The sequence below is a fragment of the Drosophila sulfurigaster genome, chromosome X, assembly GCF_023558435.1.
Source record: "Drosophila sulfurigaster albostrigata strain 15112-1811.04 chromosome X, ASM2355843v2, whole genome shotgun sequence".
In the NCBI taxonomy this organism is placed as follows: Eukaryota; Metazoa; Arthropoda; class Insecta; order Diptera; family Drosophilidae; genus Drosophila; species Drosophila sulfurigaster.
Window position 1 is genome coordinate 20,625,522 of NC_084885.1, and position 23,426 is coordinate 20,648,947.

Consider the following 23,426-nt stretch of genomic DNA (forward strand, 5'->3'; position numbering starts at 1 on the left):
TACAAAAGCCATTGCTAAATCTGTGTGAGAGTGAGTGTATGTATGTATGTGTGTGTGCGACTGTGTGTGTGTGTGTGTGTGTGTGTGTATGCGTAAGCTGCTGCAGTTGTCTGAACATAAAAAGTTTGGCAGATTCAATCAACTTTATTAATTACAAGTAATTAAAGTTTAATTAACAGGCAAGTACAGTTTCAACTGTTGTTGTTGTTGTTGCTGGCGCTTTCAAGGTTGCGCATGTGTGTGTGTGTGCGAAATAAATGCAAATATTTGTTTGCCATTTAACTTGTCGATGCGGTTGTGTTTTCCATTTAATGCCCATAAAAGCAGCAACAAACAACAAACAACAACAACAACTGGACGGCAGAAGTCAGGAATAGAAGAAGAAGCAGCAACAACAAAAAATATCAAATATAGTGCATTGCATTGGTGATATTGTTATTGCAGTTGTAGTTGCTACACTTGCTCTGTTGTTGTTGTGGTTGTTGTTGCAATTTTGTTTGTCTGTTTAATTAAAGCAATATGTGGCCTCGAGGAATGTTGGGTTAATTGACTCATCACTTATACGACAAACGAAGCACAAACAAATAAGCAAACAAACCAGCTCACACACACATACATACACACACACAGACACACACGCTTGTTAGTTAGCACATACAAAATGGGGGAAACATCAGCGCCGCTGTTAGCGGCGACGCCAACGCACATAACGCAGCAAAGGGCGTTGCCCAATCTATTTGTCAACTGTGGAGCTTGTGCGCAGCATTTGACGTTTGCCACACAACCAATCGCAGTTGTGGACATCGTTGGTATACGCCCACACACATATTGGCCACAGCGCATAAGTTCCACATCACGTTGTGTTTAGCCCACATCCAAAAATACTGGTAACAATCAGTCGGCAAAAATAATGGTAACGCAATCGAGTGCTGACTGGTGGCGCTGCCAACTTCACGTGAGTGCCGAACTGGCGCACAGCCAACTTCATGTGCGAGTTCTTGTTTTGCGCGCTTTTCGCGTTGCCAACTATCATAAATATCAATATCGATAGGTATTGCACGCAATCGCTAAAATATCGATAGATTGCAGCTACCATATTTAATCATCGCTAGGGCGAGCACATTGAAGTTTGGGCGCTAACATTTAATTGTTTTAAATGCCACATGGAAACCGTATACAAATACTAGAAAGTACTAAAAGTCAATGCAGTCAATATAAACTTAGTTAGGAATTAATACAAAAAATTCAATTTGCTAACGGGATGCTGACATAGTTATGAAACACTTAAATGGTTTTAAAGCGTATACAATTTTTCATTAACAAATAGCAGTAAAACAAAGCTGTTTAAAATCACGCGCCTTCTCATAAAAATATACCAAGATTCTTGAAGAAGTGTAACCAGCTACTTATTCTGAGGTGCTCTGTATTTTAGTATATTTCCTCACTACCATATCGTATACTCTAGCGGCCACACTTCAATACAGCTGTTCAATAAACAGATTCAAAAAATTATTTTTATAAATAAAAATGTTGGCCTCTCTGAAAGTATTAATTATTGAATAATAAATAATTCATAACAATTTAATTTTATTTACATTCGTCTGCTAATTAAAAGAGCTCAGCTCGAAAGGCACTGCAAACAGCAGACAGTTGACATTTATGTTAAGCGTCGCTGATGAAAAGATCTGCTAAACAGCTGTCAGTTGTGGATTTACAGACTCTGTTAGTCATTACACTGATGGTCAGCACAATTTGTGGATCACTTAACAGCAAAACAGTTTGTTAGCAGATATGCGTAGACATAGTACGCTGTTGACAGATCATTTGAGCATTGGCAGCGAGCGAGTGTTAGTATAATACTCAAGAAACCGCTATCTAAATTAATATTAACAGACAAAGAGTGACCAACAAAAAGAACAGCAAATGTTAACAAGTTGTTTGATGTTAATGCTGATGTTGCCGTGATTTCTTCGGACTCTGTCCAATTTGCTCATATTGTTGAAGACTGTGTCAAGTGTTCGGTTCGTGATTATTATAGTGGCGTATTTTCCGTTTTTTTTTTTTGTAATTTGTTTTTTGTTTTGTCGTTGTTATTGTCGCCTGCCGGTCACACATACATAAATAAACGCATACGTAGTTTCGTACGTAGTTTCCATATATTGTGATTGTGATCGCGAGCAAAGGAGAGAGCGAGATGCACTAACAGCGGTTGTGATAAAAACGTTGCTTTAGTGTTGTGTATTTTTTGGTTTTGTTCTTGTTCTTCGTGCGCGCAAGTGGATATGAATCATTCGGCGACTACAACTACAATTACAAATACAATGCGAGTGCGAGTGCGAGGAGTGTGAGCGCAAATCATAAATAAATAAACTGTCCAGTCAAGCAAAAGTTAAACGAAACGATAAACGAAGCAGGAACAGTCAACAATCGACTCTCTCACAAACACACACACAGACACTCACACACACATTATGTGCTCGCGTCGCGTCGTCAATTAAATACTACGCGTACTTTGTTGTTGTTTTCAAAATGCGCAAAGGCAACAAAAAGCAGCAGCAGAGGAACAACAAGAACAACAACAACGAGAACAACAGCAACAAATGTGGCCAACATCGAGTTCGTCGAGTGCAGCACTTTAAGAGCAAATAATTCACATTCGTTTTACTACATACATACATAGTATATTTTTTTTTGCTGTGACTCTGTGTGTGTGTGAATAATTTGGTGTTAAATGTAGGCCAAACAACGACAAACGACGAAAAGACGGAGCAACAATAACAACAATAACAATTCGCATAATTGCATAGAAATTTACTGCGGCTGTCCAAAGACGACAAAAGCGAAAGGTAAAAGTTAATTTGTATTTTACGACTCCTCTTCTTTCATCATTTGCATAAGTTGTTAACATGTTCAACAACTGCAAACATAAAAAAAAAAAACATTTTCAATGCGTGTTGAAACCAATAACAAATCAAAATACTTTATCGAAAGAAAACGAAAAAACACGCAGCATTCTTCGTCGCTCTCTCAGTAACGCTCTCTTGCGTTATCGCTCTCTATCTCTCTCTCGCTCTCCCTATCTTTTCTTTTAGCATTCACGCCTGCGCCCCGCATGTTCGCCCATACACAGCAACAGTACACGCCTTAAAAGTGCATTAAAATTGTGTGCATGTGTGTGTGTATGTGTGTGTTGGTAATCCATTATCTAACATTTGAGTATTTCGTTTTGTTGTTGTGTGCATGCAAAACTTAGTATTTGACTGCGCTTTCACACAGAGAGCTAGGGAGAGAGAGACACACACACACACATGCATGACTTGCAATTGCAATGCAGACACACTCATATACTCAAACACGTAGTATGTATGTACTTAATATGGTTGTAGTGACACCAAAGTAGTTTTTGCACCTTGCGTGTAACTTGGTCTGGTCTTTACCGCTTATCGCTCCGATTTTTAGCAGCAAAGCATGTAAAAGGGAGAAAGAGAGCGAGAGCCAGCGATGTCAGACTCATCGGTGTCAACAGTTAATGCGTTCTATCTCTTTCGCTCTCTCTCTCTCTATCTGTTTGTTGTCCACCTGTTGTTGGCACAAACAAAAACAACGCGAAAAAAATGAGAAAAGAAAATGGAACGCCGCAAGTGACACGCTTTGTGGCCATGGGGCACATTTCGCATTATTGTTGTTGTTCTTATTGCCGGACTTTTAACGCTTTTAATTGTTTGGCAATTAAAACAATTATAAACATATTAAGTTTGATGCTTACTGCTTGCTGCTCTCTTCATGGCTGACACACATTTCGAGTGTGTGTGTGTGTGTTAGTGTCGATGTTCTGTTCGCCTACAGGAAATGTCATCGAAATTGCGCACACGTTTCGATAATCGATAATTGATATCGCAAACTGTAACAAGATCACATGAACACGTGTGTGTGTATGTGTGTGTGTGCATTTCCAATTGGAAATGTAGTGTTGATGAATGCGCAGCAGCGAAGCAGTCGGCAAACTAACGTCAAATTGCCCAATAGTAATTGTGTGACCTTTTAGAAAGCAAAGAAAAAGTTGAGCCGACACACAATCGCTCGACTAACAGATACCTAAAATATACACAAAATGATTAGATAACATTCGAAAATATTTGCTTTTAATTAAATTGATTATCTTCGTGGCTAATAATTTTGACCAAATGTTAAACAATACATCTGCTCTGCTTGACCTAATTTCTAGTAGTTTATAGGGTATAAAACAGAAAAGCATATCGTTAAAGTTGTCATTTCATCGACCCCAAGCACCGCACAGCACAGCACACAACTTTTCAACTTGTTGTGCAAACAAAGCACAATTGCAGACAACAGCAATAACAATGACAATGCCAATAACAACAACAACAACAAAGACAACTGGCTGACAAGCCCAAAAACCAGATGGGTCACCATTTGCGACACGTTGTAGAAACACATACATACATACTTACATAAATATGTATGTATGTGTACATTTATGTATGTACTTCAAATATATGCAGAGTTACGTTTGAGCTTTGTAATTCTTTGTCAGCTAATCATGCAACGCATGCCACATGCTCATGCTCCCCCTCCTCCTGATCCCCTCTTTTCCCCTTCTACTTCTCTTACTTCACTCTCAATTCAATTCAATCTCTTTCTCTCTCTCTGTCTGCCTGTCTCTTTTACTCACTGCTTACTGCATTCAAATGTTGTCGCAGCCGACTCTTGTATAAATCAAATCCAAATCGTTGAAACCTACGACAAAAAATGCCGTCGAGCAACTTGAAAATCGATGCGAGAATGCGAACGATAAGAGACGCGATTGAAAACATAAATATTCTCGTATTTCTCTGCGCGCAAAATGCAACTTCTTTGCAAACACACATTCATATGTATTCGCACACACAGCCAGCGTTGCCAGACATTAATACTTGCGACTGCGACAGCATTAAGTTGGCTGCGCCTCTTCGCTGTTAAGTTGCCTGCGCCTCTGCATCTCGTTTCGTAACGGGACACTGAATTCTCAGTCGACTAGCCGAAGCATTTAAAAATAAACAAACTCTTGACAGTTATCTATCACTTATCGTCGGTATGATTTGTATATTTGCATTTGCCTTGACATTTGCGAAAGCAACTTAACTTGAATTTCCTCTTCTTGCTATCGCGAATGCAACTTGAACTCTTGCTGCATCAGCATCTTTTGCCGGCCAGTTAAACAACGTTCAATAATATAAATATTGTTCTTTTGTGCATGATGTGTGATTCATCAAATGCAACAATGAAATTGAAAAGTGCTATAATATGCAAAAATGAAGCGAAGTAAGATATGACACTGGTCATGAGTTAGAGAATGAATATTCAGTATTCGTTTATACTACAGCAATTGATTCACTTCCCTTCACACTTGCCACCTCGAATGCCCAATCAAAATCAAAGCAAATGATTTCTTTCACCACACACACAACCCAATGAGGGGTCCCCTTCATCATCACCATAATAATAATAAAAACCGAAAAGCGCTGTTCATTTAGCCAAACATTTTCACTCACGGGAACCATGCTCAATTAGTCGCCATGAATATAATAATAATAGTAGAAAAATCTGTGCAAATTTTGACATACCATGACTAACGGGGGGCAATAAAAAAAAGCGAAATTATGGAACTGCAAAACGAGACATTTTACCATTCGAGCAAAAGCGAGTCTAATAAATTAAAAAACACAAACACTCACATGACCACATTCAATGCGAACAAAGTACTCATTCGCTCACTTGATAGCAAAAGTGATTCGTAAGTTGTGCACTTGTGTTGTCAATCCTTGAATTGTATTTTTATGCAGATCGTCTGTTGAACTCCAAAGTAAATAATCTTTCAAAGTCGAGAGTATTTTCGTATTACTCACTTGTTGTTGAAGATTGAAGATGTCTTTGCCAGCTTAAATCAAAAGAGTTCATTTCAATAAAAAAATGCGAGCCTGGGGAGTCCCGAACTTTTCAATTTACGTTAGTTTTGCGAGACACTTGTGCAAATTGCTCTGATTGTTTGAATTCTTGAGATTTTGTATTTCGTGTGCAGTGCAAATTCCGTATTTACTAGCAAATTATAAGCAGTTGATAAGAGCACCAACTTGCTTGGAATGTTTTGCCTGATAAAGCGCTGCACCACAATAAATATATTGAGTAAGCTATCGCCCCAGATTGAAGCTGTGGGGTTAACGCAAAGGTTGTCGAATGTTTACAAAAAATGTAGAACAAAGTCTTGGCGCCGAACTCAAATTTAATCATAAATATTTTTGTAACCGGCAATTACTATATTTCAAAATAAACAAGTGAGAAAGCTACAGTCGAGTATGCTCGACTGTGTGATACCTGCTACAAGAAAATCAGAGCGGTATTAATTTTAAAATATACCAAATTATTATATCACAAAAATACTTCAAATATACCAAAGGATACATATTGCATATTGGTATATTAATTTTAAAATATGCTATATCAAGATACCACTAAAATAATGTAAATATGCCAAAGATTGTAAATGGTATATTAATATATTCATTTTAAAATATATCATATTAATATACCACTAAAATACTGCACATATACCAAAGGTTGTGATTGGTATATTAATATATCATATTGTATATAGCATCAAAATATACCATTGAGGACAAAATATACCATATAAACAGTATGGTATTAATTTTAAAATATACCACAAAAATACTACAAATGTACACAAGCACGTATTTGGTTTATTTAAATAGTACTATATATACAAAATCTTCCATATACATAATACGGTATTTTTAAAATATAACAAATTAATATTCCACAAACATACCAAAAATATACCAAAGTCTATACTTGATATAATATATATATTTGTAATATACATTTCTTACCTTTCTTGCTGCACTTATGAATAAATAAAATCAAAATGCTTTCGTGATTGTAGATCGTAAAGATAATAAGCAGTTATATAATAACACATTTGTTGCACAGTTCGATGACCGAAGGAGATTTGAATTTGAGTGGCATTAACATGCAATGCAAAGATAAGCCTTCAGCTCACTGATTGTGAATAAAAACACTTTCTCCTTCTCTATTAAAAATATAAATAAAATTAAGAACAATTGCATTTTGAACTTGATCTAGTTTATAGAAACTAAAACACAGATCAGTTTCACGCCAAAGTCACCTTGTGCTCAATATTGACTTTCTTTGCATGAGAACGAAGGGAATAAAAGAGGTAATTTGATATTCCATTTGTCAAAATGAATGACAGTGAAGTGGAGCTTGTTGATGATATATCACAATATATAATATTTGTGCAAATGTTAATACAAATTTTGACGTCCATTCATGACAAATACAAACACACGCGTATTTTGTGTGAATACGTGATTTATAATTGTAGCAATCGAGACTCTTATTGTTGTTGTTGTTGGCGTTATCGCTATGCCGAGCCGACGCGCTATAAATGTAACCACATATACATTTAACGTTATACGATATGTGGTCTCTGTACATGGGTGACAAGTGTACTACGACAAACGAATGCGAATGCGAGTATATAATATCAAGAGGTACTATATACATACATACTGACTCGAGAATTGATTCACTGGGCAGCGAGCGTGCAACAATTGCCTGAAGCAGCTTTCCGATTAATCATCAAATCGAGTAGGCGACCAACCGCTCGACAAACGGATGAGTTCTCCTCTATCTCCAGCTCCACCTCTATCATTCCTAGAAAATTGTTCCCCATGTCTGAATAATAACAACAACGGATTGATTCGATATAGTCTTATGTGGCACATAACGCAATGTGGCGAATGTGGGAATATCAATCCGATTGTGTCCCATGAGTCAACACAGTTGCTTGCTTGCAACAGTTCATTCATTCATCTTGCAACAAGAACAATAAACAAGTTCATTAAATATATTGTAAACAAAGTCATTGAACAAAAGATAAAAAACAACAACAATTTCAACTTGTCCACTTAAAAGCAACCAACGACAATAACATGAACTCCAGCAAATGTGCCCGACTTCAGCTGGAGTTATCGAGAAATTCAACTAGAAACTATTTGTTCAAAATGTGGGGAAATCTGAAATGATTGCTGTTGGGGGTTAATCAAATTAAAAAGATAAACATAAATGCTTATCAACACATTGATCGTTGAATAATTATAGCCGTTGGCCATTGGATAAAAGGGTATTATAACACAGTCAGAGGGAGGCTTTTCCGATTCCCTAAAAATATATCTATAGTATTCTTGATAAGTGTCGAGTACATTTAATTATAACTACAGTATTTATGCTATCTGCCCACATGGTTGCGTTTCAGATACGAATTGTTGTGTTTTTTAAGACAATCTGGGATATTTTAGAATACAAAATATTCCAGATTATCTTAAATATCTATCTATAAATGCTCCAAATATAGCCCTTAGTATATTTTTGATCTGCTGCGGTATATCAACATGGTATATTGAGGATAGTATGGTATATTTTGAATGTAGTACTATTACTATTACTTGAATAACTACAATCAATATATCGAATATACATTTCAGTATATTCTAGTATTTTTGGTATATTAATTTGGTATATTTAAGACTATTTGGTATATTGTGAATATAATACTATCACTACAACTTGAATAACTACTATCAATATACCAAAAATAGACGTCAGCATAATCTAGTATTTTGCGGTATATAAGTATATTTTAAGAATGATTCCGAACAGCTTTGCTTTTATTTGAAATGCGCAACAGGTATCCCACAGTCGAGTACACTCGACTCTTACTTATTTTAAGCTGTGACAACAACGTTCAATATGTGACTTGAATCATTAATGATTCCCCTAAAATTGTATTAATATATTCTGCGGGCGTCGCATTCATTCTACATAATGTAAATTATATTTACATGAATATTATTATGTTTACAATTAGTTTACAATGCAAAGCAGCAAATTGTAATATTTGTAATGTCCCTAAGAGTTCATTTTATTTCTTATACAGCAACGAGTTTATTTTGCCCCTAATAGCTTCCACATTCAGTTGGCTTTCTTCTGGCTGCATTGATCGAGTTGTGTTGTTGTTTTGCAGGGCCATTATTTAAGTCTCTTCTAGCATTTTTGCAGCACTTTTAGTACTTTCAACGCGGGGAAAACAGCAACAGACACAACACAAGGGAGACAGCGAATAAAAGGGGGCAAAGATCGTAAGCGATAAAAAAAAAGCAGAAAGTGAAAGCTAAATGGACAATTAATGATGTCTGCAGCATATCGATTGTTGTTGTTGTTGTTGTTGTTGTTACTGCTGACTTAAGTAATTGGCCGGAGGAAATAAACAGCTAGAGGAAACACGTGTCTGTCATTTTTTTTTTTGCACAGCTTTGTTGACTTTGCAATTTGAATTCGCTTTCGAGTGCAGTTCGAAAATAATTTTCAAAAGAAGTTTGCTTGGCTTTTCTTCGTTTATAAAATCTTTCATCCTCTGAATAGTTGTCTATTTTTGTGTATGCAGAATATTTATAGTGAAATTTAACACTTTATAAAAATAAATTTTCTCATTTTCCATTTTTCCTTATCTCATACAATATTGAATTGTATGTTTGCTATCGAGAAGTAGCTTTGACTTTGCTTTGAAATTTCGCTTGGTATAATGATGTAAATGATTGGCAGACTCTAACTGAGAATTATCTAAATATTTTATAAGTTTTTTGGGCGCTTTCAATAGTTTTTATATATTCAGTAATCTGTTTTTTCATTTACTTTAAAGAATGAAAATCTTAAAATTAACTTTTCCCAATCTAAAGAATGCTTATTTAACAATTTCTTAATGCATAAAAATATTGTAAAATTATAAACGTTTTCCGCTTTGCCGTAGCTCATCCAATATTAAATTGTCGTTGCAATAAAAAACTAACTTTAGTTAGTTTGTTTGCTACCTTTTAATTTTGTAATTACTAGAAATGTAAAAAATGCAAATAAGAAAACAGATGATAATTTTGTGAATTCCTAATTTATGGAATATTTTCAAATATATATTCCATAGCTTGGGATTTTCCAAAATTATGATCTTCCGAAGTTAGTTTTTTTTTTACAGTTATGACAATTATGTAATAAAGATTTTTCCATTTTAAATAAATTAGAAAACGACAATTTCGTGAATTCCTAAATGATGAAAAATATTTATGAATGCAGAATTATTGTCAAATATTACACGTTTCGAATAATTTTTCCCTTTTCCGCATTGAGTCGTAAAATTTGTTAGTTTGTTTTGTTGTTGCAATTTTATTGTTTATTTTTGTTGAATTTCTATGATAATTACCACTTAAATATGCTAAAATTGTCTAAACTTAAACTGACATAAATTATAAACGGCATCTAATTACTCAACTCGAAGTCGGGTCGTCGATGTCGTTGTTGTTGTTGCAGTTGTTGCTGTTGTTGTTGCGCCAAAGCAAGACGCACCAAGCGACGCTGTTCCAGCTGTTGCAACTGTTGCGCCACCAGCATCCGATGCAGCAGCTCCACTTTGGCATATTCTGTGACCTGAGTTTGCTTTTGTTGCTGTTGTTGTTGTTGACGATGAGGAGGAGGCAGCTCGAATTGTTCGTTGTGCATTTTTGTACTTTTAATTGAAGTCGTTGTTGTTTTGACTACTGATTTGTAGTTGAAAATGTGATCGAACAACTGCGTAACGACGCACAACAAGAGTTGCCAAATATTGTATTGAATCTGATAGATGTTGCCCTTTGTCACCTGGTACATGTTAAACCTTTGAAGAGAACTCTTGAACTGTGTCAATGCCACCGCGAAGATGCAACTTTTATATGCAACAGGTAGCAAAATTGACAACTTGCAACAGGCAATCAAATGCTTCCTTCAGTCAGCCATATGGCGTGGGTTTTGTTAATCTCCAAGTTCTCTTAGGTAGAAATACCAAAAACTTTATGACTGTTCACATATAAAATAATTTATATACGTTTTATTACCTAAATTCCGAAATTACCCAACATTTTCTTTGCTTGGTCAGCGAGTTAAATACATTTTATTTATTTATTATAGCAAGCCTTCTTTGAAGGGGCAACGAAGTTATGATCCTTTTTCATTTCTATTTAAATTCAACAGTCAGTATTAAAGTTATATTGATAAAACTAGAATGATGCAACACGAGGAAATATTTGAACTCAGCTGATCGGAAAACTAACTGAAAAATATCGAAATATTTTATTAATCCTTATGGAAATAAGGTTGTCTTATAATAAAAGTAAGAATAGAAAGAAAATATTTTATGGTATAATAGATAATGATAGCAATGCTTATTTGAAGAAATTTCGTCGACAAAGTTGAGCCAAATACTTTGTATAAATAAATAAGTTTTGTAATTTCTTAGTTCATCCAGTTTATAAGCCAGTGAAAGTAACAGACAAGAGTTTTTTTTTTTCGTTTCTGTTTTGTTATAATATTAGAAGATTGCTTATAAATCGCATTAAGATATATCTATTTGGTTTTACCAGCTGATAAGTGAGTAAAGCTCGATAAGAATTCTGATGACAAACTGACTCATAAGTAGTATTTAGTGTCTCTAACAATTTAACGGCTTCTACACAAAAGTGCCTTCTAGTTTTTCCTAAAATTAGCACAAGCGACTTGATAGAAGTATTATATCTTAAAATTAAAGTTATTACTAAAATACTTGATTGGAATAATGAGGAAATACCTTTAATAATTGTTTTATTTTTTGTTTAACTTAAAATTTAAAAAGTTCAATGTAAGAAATAAAATTTTTTATTAGTTAATTATCAAGTAAGAATGCTATCTTTCTTTTGCATTCCAATTTTGTTGTAAAATATAACAAACTTAAAAAATTTGTAATTTTTATACAATTTGGAAAAATAATTATAACTATAGTATTTGTAATTCCAGATAAAATAATTATAACTACAGTATTTATAATTCGAAAAAACAATTATAACTACAGTATTTATAATTCCAGAAATTTGGTTGCGATCAGACAACAATTTAAGAAGTTATTTAAGAAATACTTTTTGTATGGCAAAGAACGCCGACTTTGCTTTGGCAGACAATTTGGTATATTTTAAATTCTCTGGTATATTTTGAATATAGTACTATGTTAATATACCAAATATATAGATATATTTTAGTATTTTTAATATAGTATTATTTTTAGAATTAATATACCAAATGTATTGATATATTTCAGTAATGTTTACCTATATTAATTTATTATGTTTGTAGAATATGGTTTTATTTAAAATGAGTCTCTTACAATGGAGTGTGCTCGACTGTTTTCCTACTCTTTGTGTTTTTCTAATTTTACACATTGGTATAAACGCTTAGAAGCCTTTGCTACATCAACGACAACTTTAAAGCATTTATTAGAATTTCCTTTGCTTCTGGCCAGTTCTGATTTTAACTTTTTTCCCTTTGCTTTCAGGCCCTTGGAGATGGATCGGGCGGGAATGCAGGCACGTCCCGTGCCGGCTCCGCGTCGCCTTTACCCGGAGATACGGGCAGCCGACTATGAGAATATCGAGATCAATGTGAACAGCAGCAGCAGCAGCGCAAATACTGCCAGTAGCACCAATCAAATCAATCACAGTCACAGCAACAACAGCAACAACAACAATAATATAAACAACAACAGTGCGTGCAAAAAGTTAAACATCGATGTGGAGAATATGCACGCAAGTTGCGCTGAAAAGAAACTGCCAGCTTATAGTCACAACAAACTGATACTCCAGGAGCTGAACGTGGAGCAGCCGATCTATGGACCCGATGCCAATGAGAATGTGCCCACAGAGTCGCTTTATGCAACGCCCAAGCCAGCGCCCAGGCAGCGAGCAAGAGCGGAACTGTTGCTCGAGAAGGAGGAAGACGAAGAGCGAGAGCGAGAAGCGGAAGCTGTGAAAGCAGCAGAAGAGCAACCTGGAACATTGCCAAAGAAGGCATTGCGTGCTGCGCCTCAAGTGCCAACGAAGCAGCAACAACTCGAACTCGAACGTCGTCGTCCCGATCGCTGCTCCATCTCGAGTGAGTTCTCCACAACGAGCATTGGAGGCAACGGGCAGCCGGAGGATGATTCCCGTTACGCATCGAATGCATCGCTCGATTGCAGCGAGAGCGGCTCACAGAGCGGCAAATTCAAGTCGCCGTCACCCGGGTACGTAGACGTTGAGGGTGAGCACAAGGATGTTCAGCGGGAGCCCCAAACTGAAACAGATATTGAAAGTCAAACACAAAATGAATCCGAAACCGATACAGAAACTGAAACTGAAACTGAATCTGACATCGAAATCGAAACAGAGGCCGAGGCGGATGGCGCCGCCTCGTCCGATCTGTCGGAGATTTCTGCGAGCTGTGACGATCCCAAGTAAACGTTTTCAACAATTTTTCACTTGCTTTTTCCACACTCTTTTACCTTGGTGTCTTTTATTTAATTATTTCGTTTAATTCTAATGGGTTTTTACACCTACTTTAAGTACACTCATACAAAACAAAACCAAACAAAACCAAAGCAATCAATTTAACTAATACAAGTAGTCTGGATCGGGTAATTAATCAAGTAGTTGGTTTAACTTACTAAATATTTAGTTACTTTGGACTGCACACCACACAAAATTCCCTTCCTCCCAAAGTCATGGAAACACATTTAAAACTTTGTACATACCTCGAAAAAAAACACATGATGTCCTCTTAACCCTTGGCAAATCAATTTACGATTTATCATCGCCCGATTTTACGATTACAAATTCCTTTTTCATATATTTATATTTAAATCCTTCACTCAGTATTAAATGTATGTTGATGAAACTAGAATGAAACTGATGCAACTTGAGAAAATATTAGAATTCAGAATTCCGAAATATCGTTACGTTCTCTTTACCATAAAGAACCCAGTTCGAAGTATTAGGTTGGCCAAAAAGTCTTGCGGTATTTTTATTGAATTTTCAATTGTTCATAAAATTGGTTAGAATAATGCGATTTAAGTCAAATATGCGCCGTTTTGTTCGATGACGAGTTCCCAACGAGATGCCAACTTCATAATGCCCCTCTTATAGAAGCTCGCTTTTCTATTGGCAAAAAACTCGGAGAGCCAATTTTCACAGGACTCTCTTGTGGCCAATTTCCGACTACCAAGGTCGTTCGCCACAGACAGAAATAGGTGGTAATCACTTGGTGCGAGATCCGGACTATACGGTGGATGCAATAGAACCTCCCATCCGAACTCCCGGAGCTTCTGGCGCGTCACCAAAGATGTGTGTGGCCTGGCGTTGTCCTGATGGAAGACAATTCGGCCTCTGTTGATCAAAGATGGACTCTTCTGCATGAGTGCTGCATTCAAGCGGTCCAGTACAGGTCCGAATTGAGTGTTTGGCCATAGGGAAGCAGCTCATAGTGGATGATTCCCTGCTAATCCCACCAAACGCGCAGAAGAACCTTCCTGACCGTCAATCCAGGCTTGGCCACCGTCTGGGCAGCTTCACCGCTTTTCGACCACAACCGTTTGCGCTTCACGTTGTTGTAAGTGATCCACTTTTCATCGCCAGTCACCATCCGCTTCAAAAACGGGTCGATTTTGTTGCGAATCAGAAGCGATTCCCATGCATTCATACGGTCAAAAATGTTTTTTTTTGCGTCAAGTCGTGTGGCACCCACACATCGAGCTTTTTTTTTAATCCAAGCTTCTACAAATGGTTTCAAACGGTTTGATGACTCATGCCCAGCTCTTGGCCGATGCTCCGGCGCTACTATGCCGATCTGTTTCGATCAATTCAGCGATTTTATCGCAATTTTCGACGACAGGCCTTCCGGACCGTGGCGCATCTTCGACCACCTCCGCACCAGAACGAAAACGTTGAAACCATCGTTGTGCGGTGGAAATGGAAACTGTATCGGGTCCATAAACTGCACAAATTTTATTGGCAGCATGAGTTGCATTTTTGCCTTTATCGTAGTAGTACTGTAAAATATGCCGTATTTTCTCTTTATTTTGCTCCATGTTTGTGACGCTATAACTCACGAACGACTCAAGACAAACAACAATAAATCAAACACGTGTTAGCGCGGGAAAAGAGCTTTCCAAAAAAGGTATCGCATGAACCGATTCGATAAATAGAACTAGAACTACGCGCTTGCAAAGACACCTATCGGAAATACCGCAAGACTTTTTGGCCAACCTAATACAAAGAAAAGATTATAATATAGGTTATAATAATAGATCAATAATCATTTGATGTTTTACATCTTTTCATTTTAATTTACTAATCTTTTCTTTAATCCAAATTTTAAGTTAGACAAACAGCTAAATACACAGTATTCGTATTATTTATATATTCATATTATATTTATTACGACTCTCAAATATTCAATGTGCTAAAATTATAAAGCTGTTTATTATTTGTATTAGAGTTTACAAGTTTTGTAAAGTTTTAGAAACAAGTTTATATTATTGATATCATGCACTTTAATATTATTATTTTAAGCGCTAGTAAAGAAATTGTGCTTGTCAGTGATCATGTTTTTATATCAAACTTTATATTTATAATGGCTTCTCACAGCTTTTGTGAATTGTTTTTGAGCAATTAACAAATATGTTTAGAGATTTGTCTTCAACACATTTACAAATATGCCTTGTCTTTTCTTAACCCTATTTTCTTTCAAGCTGAGCCAAAGTTTTGTTACAGAATTTAATGCAATTTCGAATCTAATTAAATGGTTTCAACAATCATTAAGTATATATTTAGCAATAGGTAGAATTTTCCGCTACTCGCCTTGAAAGTTCTTGGCAAGTTTTTGAAACTTCGTGGATCTTTATTTTGAATTCCTCTGATCATTGATCTTTCTAAATGGTTTTTGAAATGCAGCCGCAATCAAATAATTTTTACGTTTTAATATAGAAAGCATGCTTACAACAAGAATATTGTCTTGTCGATCTTTAAACAGATGCCATAGCATTCTTTGCAACTGATCTTTCTACATTGATCAGTCAGAGTGATCAATGGTCCTTGACTCTTGGTGTTGTTGTTGTTGTTGTTGTCACGGCGCGTTGAACTGCGGTGTGCAATCAGTAAACAGTTGCGACACAAACACTTCTTTTTGTAGAGCATCTTCTTTCACTTGAAAAGGGGATGAATTGCGGCGACAGCTGAAACAGATTCCCAAAATCTTTAGCACGCTCTACACTGCGCCTAAACTAAGTATAGCTCAAGATCGAGAGCGAGATCCGCTGCGTAGCTATTTATAGCAAACAACTTCCGACAAGGCGGCATTAATCACACTCGATCCAAAAATACGTACAATATATAGACGATCGCCTTTCAAGTTCAATGGCAGCACAGATCCGTTTGGAGTTCTTTTCTTTTGTTGGTGGCAGGATCAGTTGGCGCTGGAAAGTTGCAGACGAACGACGAACGATCGTTGCTCTTAGTTTTTAGAGAGGTGTTTTTGTGTGTGTTAACAACAAACAGTTCCCTTAGCTTAGGTTTGCACTAACCAGCCAAAGAACATTGCACTCTCTTTCCGCATTCATCTCAACTCTCGACATTCTTTTGAAGGAACCTGCTGCGTTCGCTGGGCAACACATCGAAGCTACTCGGCGAGGCGATTGGCGAGCGCGTTGCCTTCAAGGCGAAGGGCGCCAAGAAGCGCATCGACAAGAATCTAAAGAGCTCCACGGAGGCGATCAGCAATCTCGGCACCGATCTGCGAAACGCTGCTGGCAAACGTTTCGGTTCGAATTTCTCACTGGGCAGACGCGACAAGGCGACTGCTGCAGGCGGTGCTCCGGCAACCGGAACGTCGTTGGATAGCCAAGCGGAGGCGGAGCTGGAACGACGTCGCACGATGCCCAACACGGATGTGTTTAGTGCAATACAGTTCAATAGTCCGCTGCATCGCAATGCGAACGGCGGCGGCCAAACGGATCTCAGCGAGCAGCCCGCCGACGAGCTGACCTACGAGGTGCCGCCAATGCAGTCGAAGCTGAAGCCCGCCAAGGCTGCCAAGCCGCCCAGCTACGATGAGGCATTGCGGTCGCGACCCACGCCGCCGGTGCCCGCGGTGGCCGCCAAGCATTTGGCTCTGGAGGCAGCACAAAAGGTGCAGCTGCGTAGCCAGCAGCAGTCGAGCAGCGGCGATTCGACAGGCGAGGAGTTGCCGATGCCAGCGTTTCCGGCGCCGCGTCTCTCGCAGCATTTGGACGCACTGCAGCCACCGACACGCCACAAGCGTCGCAAGAACTACGAGAACATACAGTTGCGTCGTCCGCCCGTCGATTCCGCCGAACTGCATGAACTGAATCGCGTTGCAGCCGACGCAGAACGCAAGGAATCGCTGCTCCTCAATGCGAACATTGCGGCCGAAGAGGCGCGTGCTCCGAAGCCAGAGCGCAGCGACTCGTGGCAATTCTACGACGAGGCCGCAGTGAATCCTGGCGAGGCGGAAGAGGAGGACGTGGACTGCGATTCGTGCTCGTCCCCAGAGCCGTTGTATGCCAATCAGGAGGCCACCTACGGCAAGCTCTTTGAGATGGCCACCAGCAGCAACAGTCGCAACAAGCTGCTGACACCGCAGCCGGAACTCGCGTGCATCAGCGAGGATGGCGAGCTGGATAGCAACGATGGCGCAGTTGGTGGCTGGTCGGGAGCGGGAGTCGGAGCTGGAACGCATGCAGAGCTGATCGAAGAGTTTGATCCGCTGATGAGCAAATCATCGACGCTGGCGCGTTCGAACAAAAGCAACGAGCTGCTGCTGCTCGAGCATCTGCTCGAAGAGGACACTTATGGCACCATCAAGCGGGAGCAGGACGATGTCAGCATGTGCACCTCCGAGGAGGATGCGCGCAACAATGATGCCACAACACCAACAACGCCAACAAGAACAACAGCTGCTGTAGCTGGGGCAGCAACAACTTCCGCATCGAATGCCGCAAGCAACGAACAATTGCAAGAAGATTCGGATTCCCCCCGATGCAGTCGAGGCACGCGCCAAACCCTTCCTCTGTCGCCTCGACGAAAAAGTCAGCGGCATCCGCCGTGGTCGTGGATTTGTCGGCGCCATCGCGTAATCGCACCAATTGGTTTGTGGGCGACAAGGCGAACACACACATCGAGGGCGACAGTCCGCCCACGTATCTGGAGGCCATTGGCGGCGACGGTCAACCACTGGCCACATCATCATCATCAGCAGCAGTCGGAGCATCAACATCAGCCGCAGCAGCAGCGACAACCACATCGCCAACAGCTGCAGCTGGCGGTGAAACACGCTCCACGCTCGGTTCACGTTTCAGGCAAACGATGAACGCCTTCTCGAATGTCAAACTGCGCATGGATGCGATGAAGCGCCGTGCCAGCTTCAAGGGCGCCGCCCAACGGCAGTCGGATGTCAAGGTGGCACTCCAGATGGTGCCACGTCCATGTTTGTCGCCTCTGCTGGTGCGCTACGAGGGACCGCTGGTGCGTTTTCCCTCGGGCGTTGTCGAGGACATACTCAAGGAGATGCAGAATCGCAAGGCCATTCTGCGTGATCGTCAGTTTCAGACGTTCCTTGATCAGGAGATGAAGACGCCCAAGGAACTGATACCGCTCGACACGATCACGACGCTGCAGTGCGTCAGCAACAGTCGCGTCACGGACAGTGCCACGCATTTCTATTGCTTCGAGGTGACCACGTCGCAGCCGAAGAATGGCAACGCCACCTCCGATAATATGTCCTCCAATCCGAATCTGTTGATGACCAGCAATGCCTGCGGCAATGTGAAGCAACAGCGTGTCGCCCATCTCTACGGTGTGGGCAAGGAGTCCGAGCGCGGTGTCTGGATGCAAAAGATCCTCGAGAGTCTCACGAACAGCGTGCCCGTGAAATATACCTGCCACTATTATCGCGCCGGCTGGTGCTACCTTAAGGTGAGCTCATCTATCTGCTGTTATCTTTCTACTATTTACTATTTAATGCATTGCTTTCTCTTTCGCTGCAGAATTCCATCACCTCAGAGTGGAGCGGCACTTGGCTGGTGCTGCGCAAGAGTCAGCGACGTCTCATCTTTGTCAGCGAGGCCAACGGCAATGTCGAGAAAATGGATCTGCGCAAAGCGCGTTGCATAGGTCAGTATAAGTGGCATTAACAATTTACACTTTTTGGCATTACAATATTTGACCATGAGAGAAATTTAAAAGAAATCTATTAGGGTTGTCAAAAACATATTGGAAAAGTCACCTTTTGAAAGTCTCGGCATAATTTATACAACATTTTGTGACCCGTTCACTTTTGTGAAAAGTAAAAAAGGGTCAATTAGATTTGTCAGAAACAAAATAACCACGACTGCCTGCTCGTTTAAAATTCCTGTTTGGGAAAAGTAAAAAGGGTTTAAAAACTTTCTCTGTAAAAGAAAACACCACGACTCATTTACAATTGCTTATTTGGTTATTACTTTTACAACATATTTGACTAATTATATTTTGGGAAAGCAAGAAGGATCTATTAGGTTTGTCTGCACGTTTAAAATGCACTTTTGGGAGAAGTTAATAGGCTTCAATAGGTTTGTCAAAAAAAAAAAAAAAAACACAAGTTTATAAGAGATATTTTAGGTTTTACTTTTGCAACATTTTTGACCCGTTCACTTATGTATGCTAAAAGTAGAAGGGATCTATTACGTTTGCAGCACTCGTTTACATTTTATAGTTTCGGCATTTAAAACATTCTCGACCTGATAGTCGACATTTGTTATAGTCGATTCTACCTTGTATACTTCTTAAATACATATCTCAATCTAATTTTGGATCATAAATGTTATGTCTATTCAATCCGTGTCATGCTAAATGTGGTTTCTCTTTCTATTTCATTGCGCTGCTGCAGTGCTGAAGGAGAGCGACGATTCCATTGACAATCTGCACGTGGAGAGCGGCCCGTTGCTGATGATCGACTGTCCGCCGTACTCGGTGTACATGATCATGAGCTCGGCGAGGGAGACAAAGATTTGGCGACACATCATTCGCGAGGTGGCCCACAACAATGGCTTCTCACTGGGCGATCAGCAGCTGACACGCTACGATGTGCCCGTCATCGTGGACAAGTGCATCAATTTCGTGTACATTCACGGCTCCATGTCGGAGGGCATTTATCGCAAGTCCGGATCGGAGAATTCGATGCACAAACTGATGAGCGCCTTTCGTGCGGATGCCTTCAATGTGGAGATCACGCGCAACGAATACAATGAGCACGATGTGGCCAATGTCCTCAAGCGTTTCATGCGCGATCTGCCCGAACGTTTGCTGGGCAAACTAACCGACAGCTTTGTGTTTGTCACCGAACTCGCTGTGGCCTCCGAGAAGATACCCATCTACAGAGAGCTGCTCGGACGGCTGAGCACCATTGAGCACGAGACGTTGCGACGCATCGTTGGCCACTTGGTGTTCATCAGTTCGCAGCAGGCGAAGAACAAGATGAGCATACAGAATCTAACCATGATCTGGGGTCCCACACTACTGGCGAAGAAGGTAAGTTCACCTCTTAAATTATATAAATTGACATCTTGCCAATCGTTTAACGTTACAACTCTTTGTGCAGTGTGACGAACTCATTTACTCACAGAAGGAGGCCGATGTGCTCACCGATCTGATTGTACTCTATAAGAATCTATTTCCCTGCAGCGCCGATGAAATGGTAAGCATCTGATATTTACAACAAAATTCAGTTTATTTGCAATTGTGATACAATTAGCTTACATATAGAAAGTAAATACTTTAAAAGCTTGTCGATCTAAACTGCATTTCCCAATTACAAGCTAATATAGATCGTATTTGTCCGTCACTTATAGTATACTTATTGTATTTTAAAACACAAATATGAACTTTAATCAAACGACAAACTCGAATCAAGGAATGAGCAAAAGTTTTATACGAAACTCTGCCAATCAAAATAAAAACATCGCAATTTTATGGCTCTCTCGATACACACAAAATTTCTCTAATCTCTCTCAAAATCTCTTAATCTTTACTTCAGTATGCCCAACTCTTTTTTTTTATCATTACATCTTTTAGACAGTTGCCTTTGAGAATCTTAAGTAAATATAGTTAAAATAGTTATCTATCTATATGTTATCTATATGTTATATCGCAATACTATCGCCTTGCACTTTTATAAGCAATTTGTGAGCAAATATGTTTAAAATTCTTATATATCAATTATTTATCTATATGATATCGTTCTATCGCTATTTATAAGAAAATATGTTCTCTATGTGCTATAGTAACCAATATTATCGCCTTATACATTTGTAAGCATTTTATTTAGCACATTTTATTTAACTTTCTAACACCCTTTGCCACTTTTTATCCTTATGTTCCCTAGAAAAAGGAGCAAGCCATGCTGATGTGCCTGCAAAAATACTATGCAGCCGCTGAGACACTCAAAGATGCTGTGAAACAGTCTGGTGATATTAAGATCTGGATCAGTCTAAATCCCAATCCGGATAATACAACAGAGGTAAGACCGAGCGAGCGAGAAGTACCCAAAGTAATACAACACATTGTTAACACTTTCCCCACATTTGTACACAGGAGAAGACACAAGTGAATGCGACAATCTCACCGACCAAGACCGCCTATGAGTTGTGTCGCGAGTATTCGGAGAAGATGCGATTGCCCACACATCAGCTGACACTGTACGAGGTGATCTTGAATGATAGTCTCGAGCGGCCGCTGCATCACGATGCCAAAGTGTTTGATGTCATATTGAACTGGTCGTATTGGCCCGAAGAGGATCGCAAGCACAATTATCTTGTGGTTCGGCCCATCGATATGCTGCGCGAGGTCCAGCGGGCTGTGAAGAATCTGGCGACAGTGACGCCTGGCAAGGAGCTGCGCTTCGCTGACTATCGCACCAAGTCCTTTAAGACGCTGCAGTGTGAGCTGCGCGATGGCAAAATTGTTGTCTCCAAGAAGGATAAGAACGACAAGACAACGATAATACGTGAAATATTCCTGCAGAGCTCGACCGCGTATTTGGGCTGTGAACGCAAGCGTGACTTCCCCTGGAGCTGGGCCATCACATTTGTGGAACGCACTCAGGCGCAAATTATGAGGTAAGCAAGACATGATCACGATTGTATTATATTATATGCATAACATTTTCCATGTTGAACTTTTGCAGATCGCGTGATGCTCCGTACATTGGTCATGTGCTGGCGGGCAGTGAATGGGTCGATCGCACCATCTGGTATTCAAGCATTTGGTATTGTCTACATGGGGATAATATATTGCCGCCAGCGGAGATCATCATCAAGTGAGAGAGAACAATTTTCCAAGATTATTCTACCCTTAATTTTAATTTATTCATACTGGTCCTTTCTAATTATTATTATTATTTAAAAACATTTTTTCTTATGTTTTTTTGTTTAGCTTAATTGGCAATATTAATTAGTTTCTTTTTTTAGTGCGATAAATTGTAGATACTATTGAATAATATACTCTAAACTTGAATTGATCGATCCGAAGTTAAAGTTTCCATAACGATCGTGATAAAGCAAATGAAAATGTGTGTTTAGCATTTGTGCAATACAAAAAAGTAATTTCCATCTATCAAAATAATATAATTTAGCAAATTATATCATTCTTTTATAATATCCCCAGCACATCGAATTAAGTTCAACGCTTTTTGTTCACACTTAAATCTTTCAAAGCCTCACAAACTTATCCACATATGAATACTTTTCGTATTCAGGTACTTATCAATGAATATCCGACAAGAAACATTATTCCAATTTCCTTATATCATCAGTTTTTTGGAGTATTCTTTTCAACGTTGTGCATTTAACAACATTTATTTTAAAGCTATGCCATCTGTCTTCAATGTAGCTAGTTCCTCCGAGGCATCTTCGACATATTGTGTGTATGTTTTGTTCGTTTGTGTAAATGTATTAGTATGACTGAACATGTGTGTGTGTGTGTAGCTAAGGAAAATTGAATTTCACATCCATCTTTTCACTATTGCAAACTTAATTATATTTGTATTTTTTCCAATTTATAACTAAATATTTCGATATCCATATTTATGTATTTTTATATGATTGCATTTTAAATTTAATAATAGTAAACATTCTAATTAAGCGAAAAATGGAGAAAAACAAAGATGAAAATATAAACACAAGATATATTTTGTATTTTTTAATGCCATTATATATTAATTTCCATGAACAATAACTGCAATAAATACTACAAAAAAAAATCACTTAAATTTATGTTAATTTATTATTATTATTATTATTTTATTAAGTAAGTATTATTATTATTATTAAGTAACAAAGGAGCGATGAAAAATGGTGAGTTTATGTGCAAAGAAACATATTACTGTACTTTTACTATATTAACTCATTTTTATAG

General features: G+C 38.7%; 1 protein-coding gene across 1 annotated transcript; it reads left to right on the forward strand.

The window, feature by feature from the left end:
- The first annotated feature begins 1,764 nt into the window (after positions 1 to 1,764).
- On the forward strand, positions 1,765 to 23,239 carry LOC133847461 (uncharacterized). Its single transcript, XM_062282518.1, is given in 11 exon segments — positions 1,765 to 2,846; positions 12,485 to 13,420; positions 16,605 to 17,940; positions 18,002 to 18,073; positions 18,075 to 18,953; positions 19,025 to 19,151; positions 19,903 to 20,543; positions 20,614 to 20,709; positions 21,397 to 21,531; positions 21,606 to 22,129; positions 22,198 to 23,239. Coding segments are annotated over 10 exon segments (4,872 nt in total). The 5' UTR covers positions 1,765 to 2,846; positions 12,485 to 12,494; the 3' UTR covers positions 22,334 to 23,239.
- Positions 23,240 to 23,426: the final 187 nt, after the last annotated feature.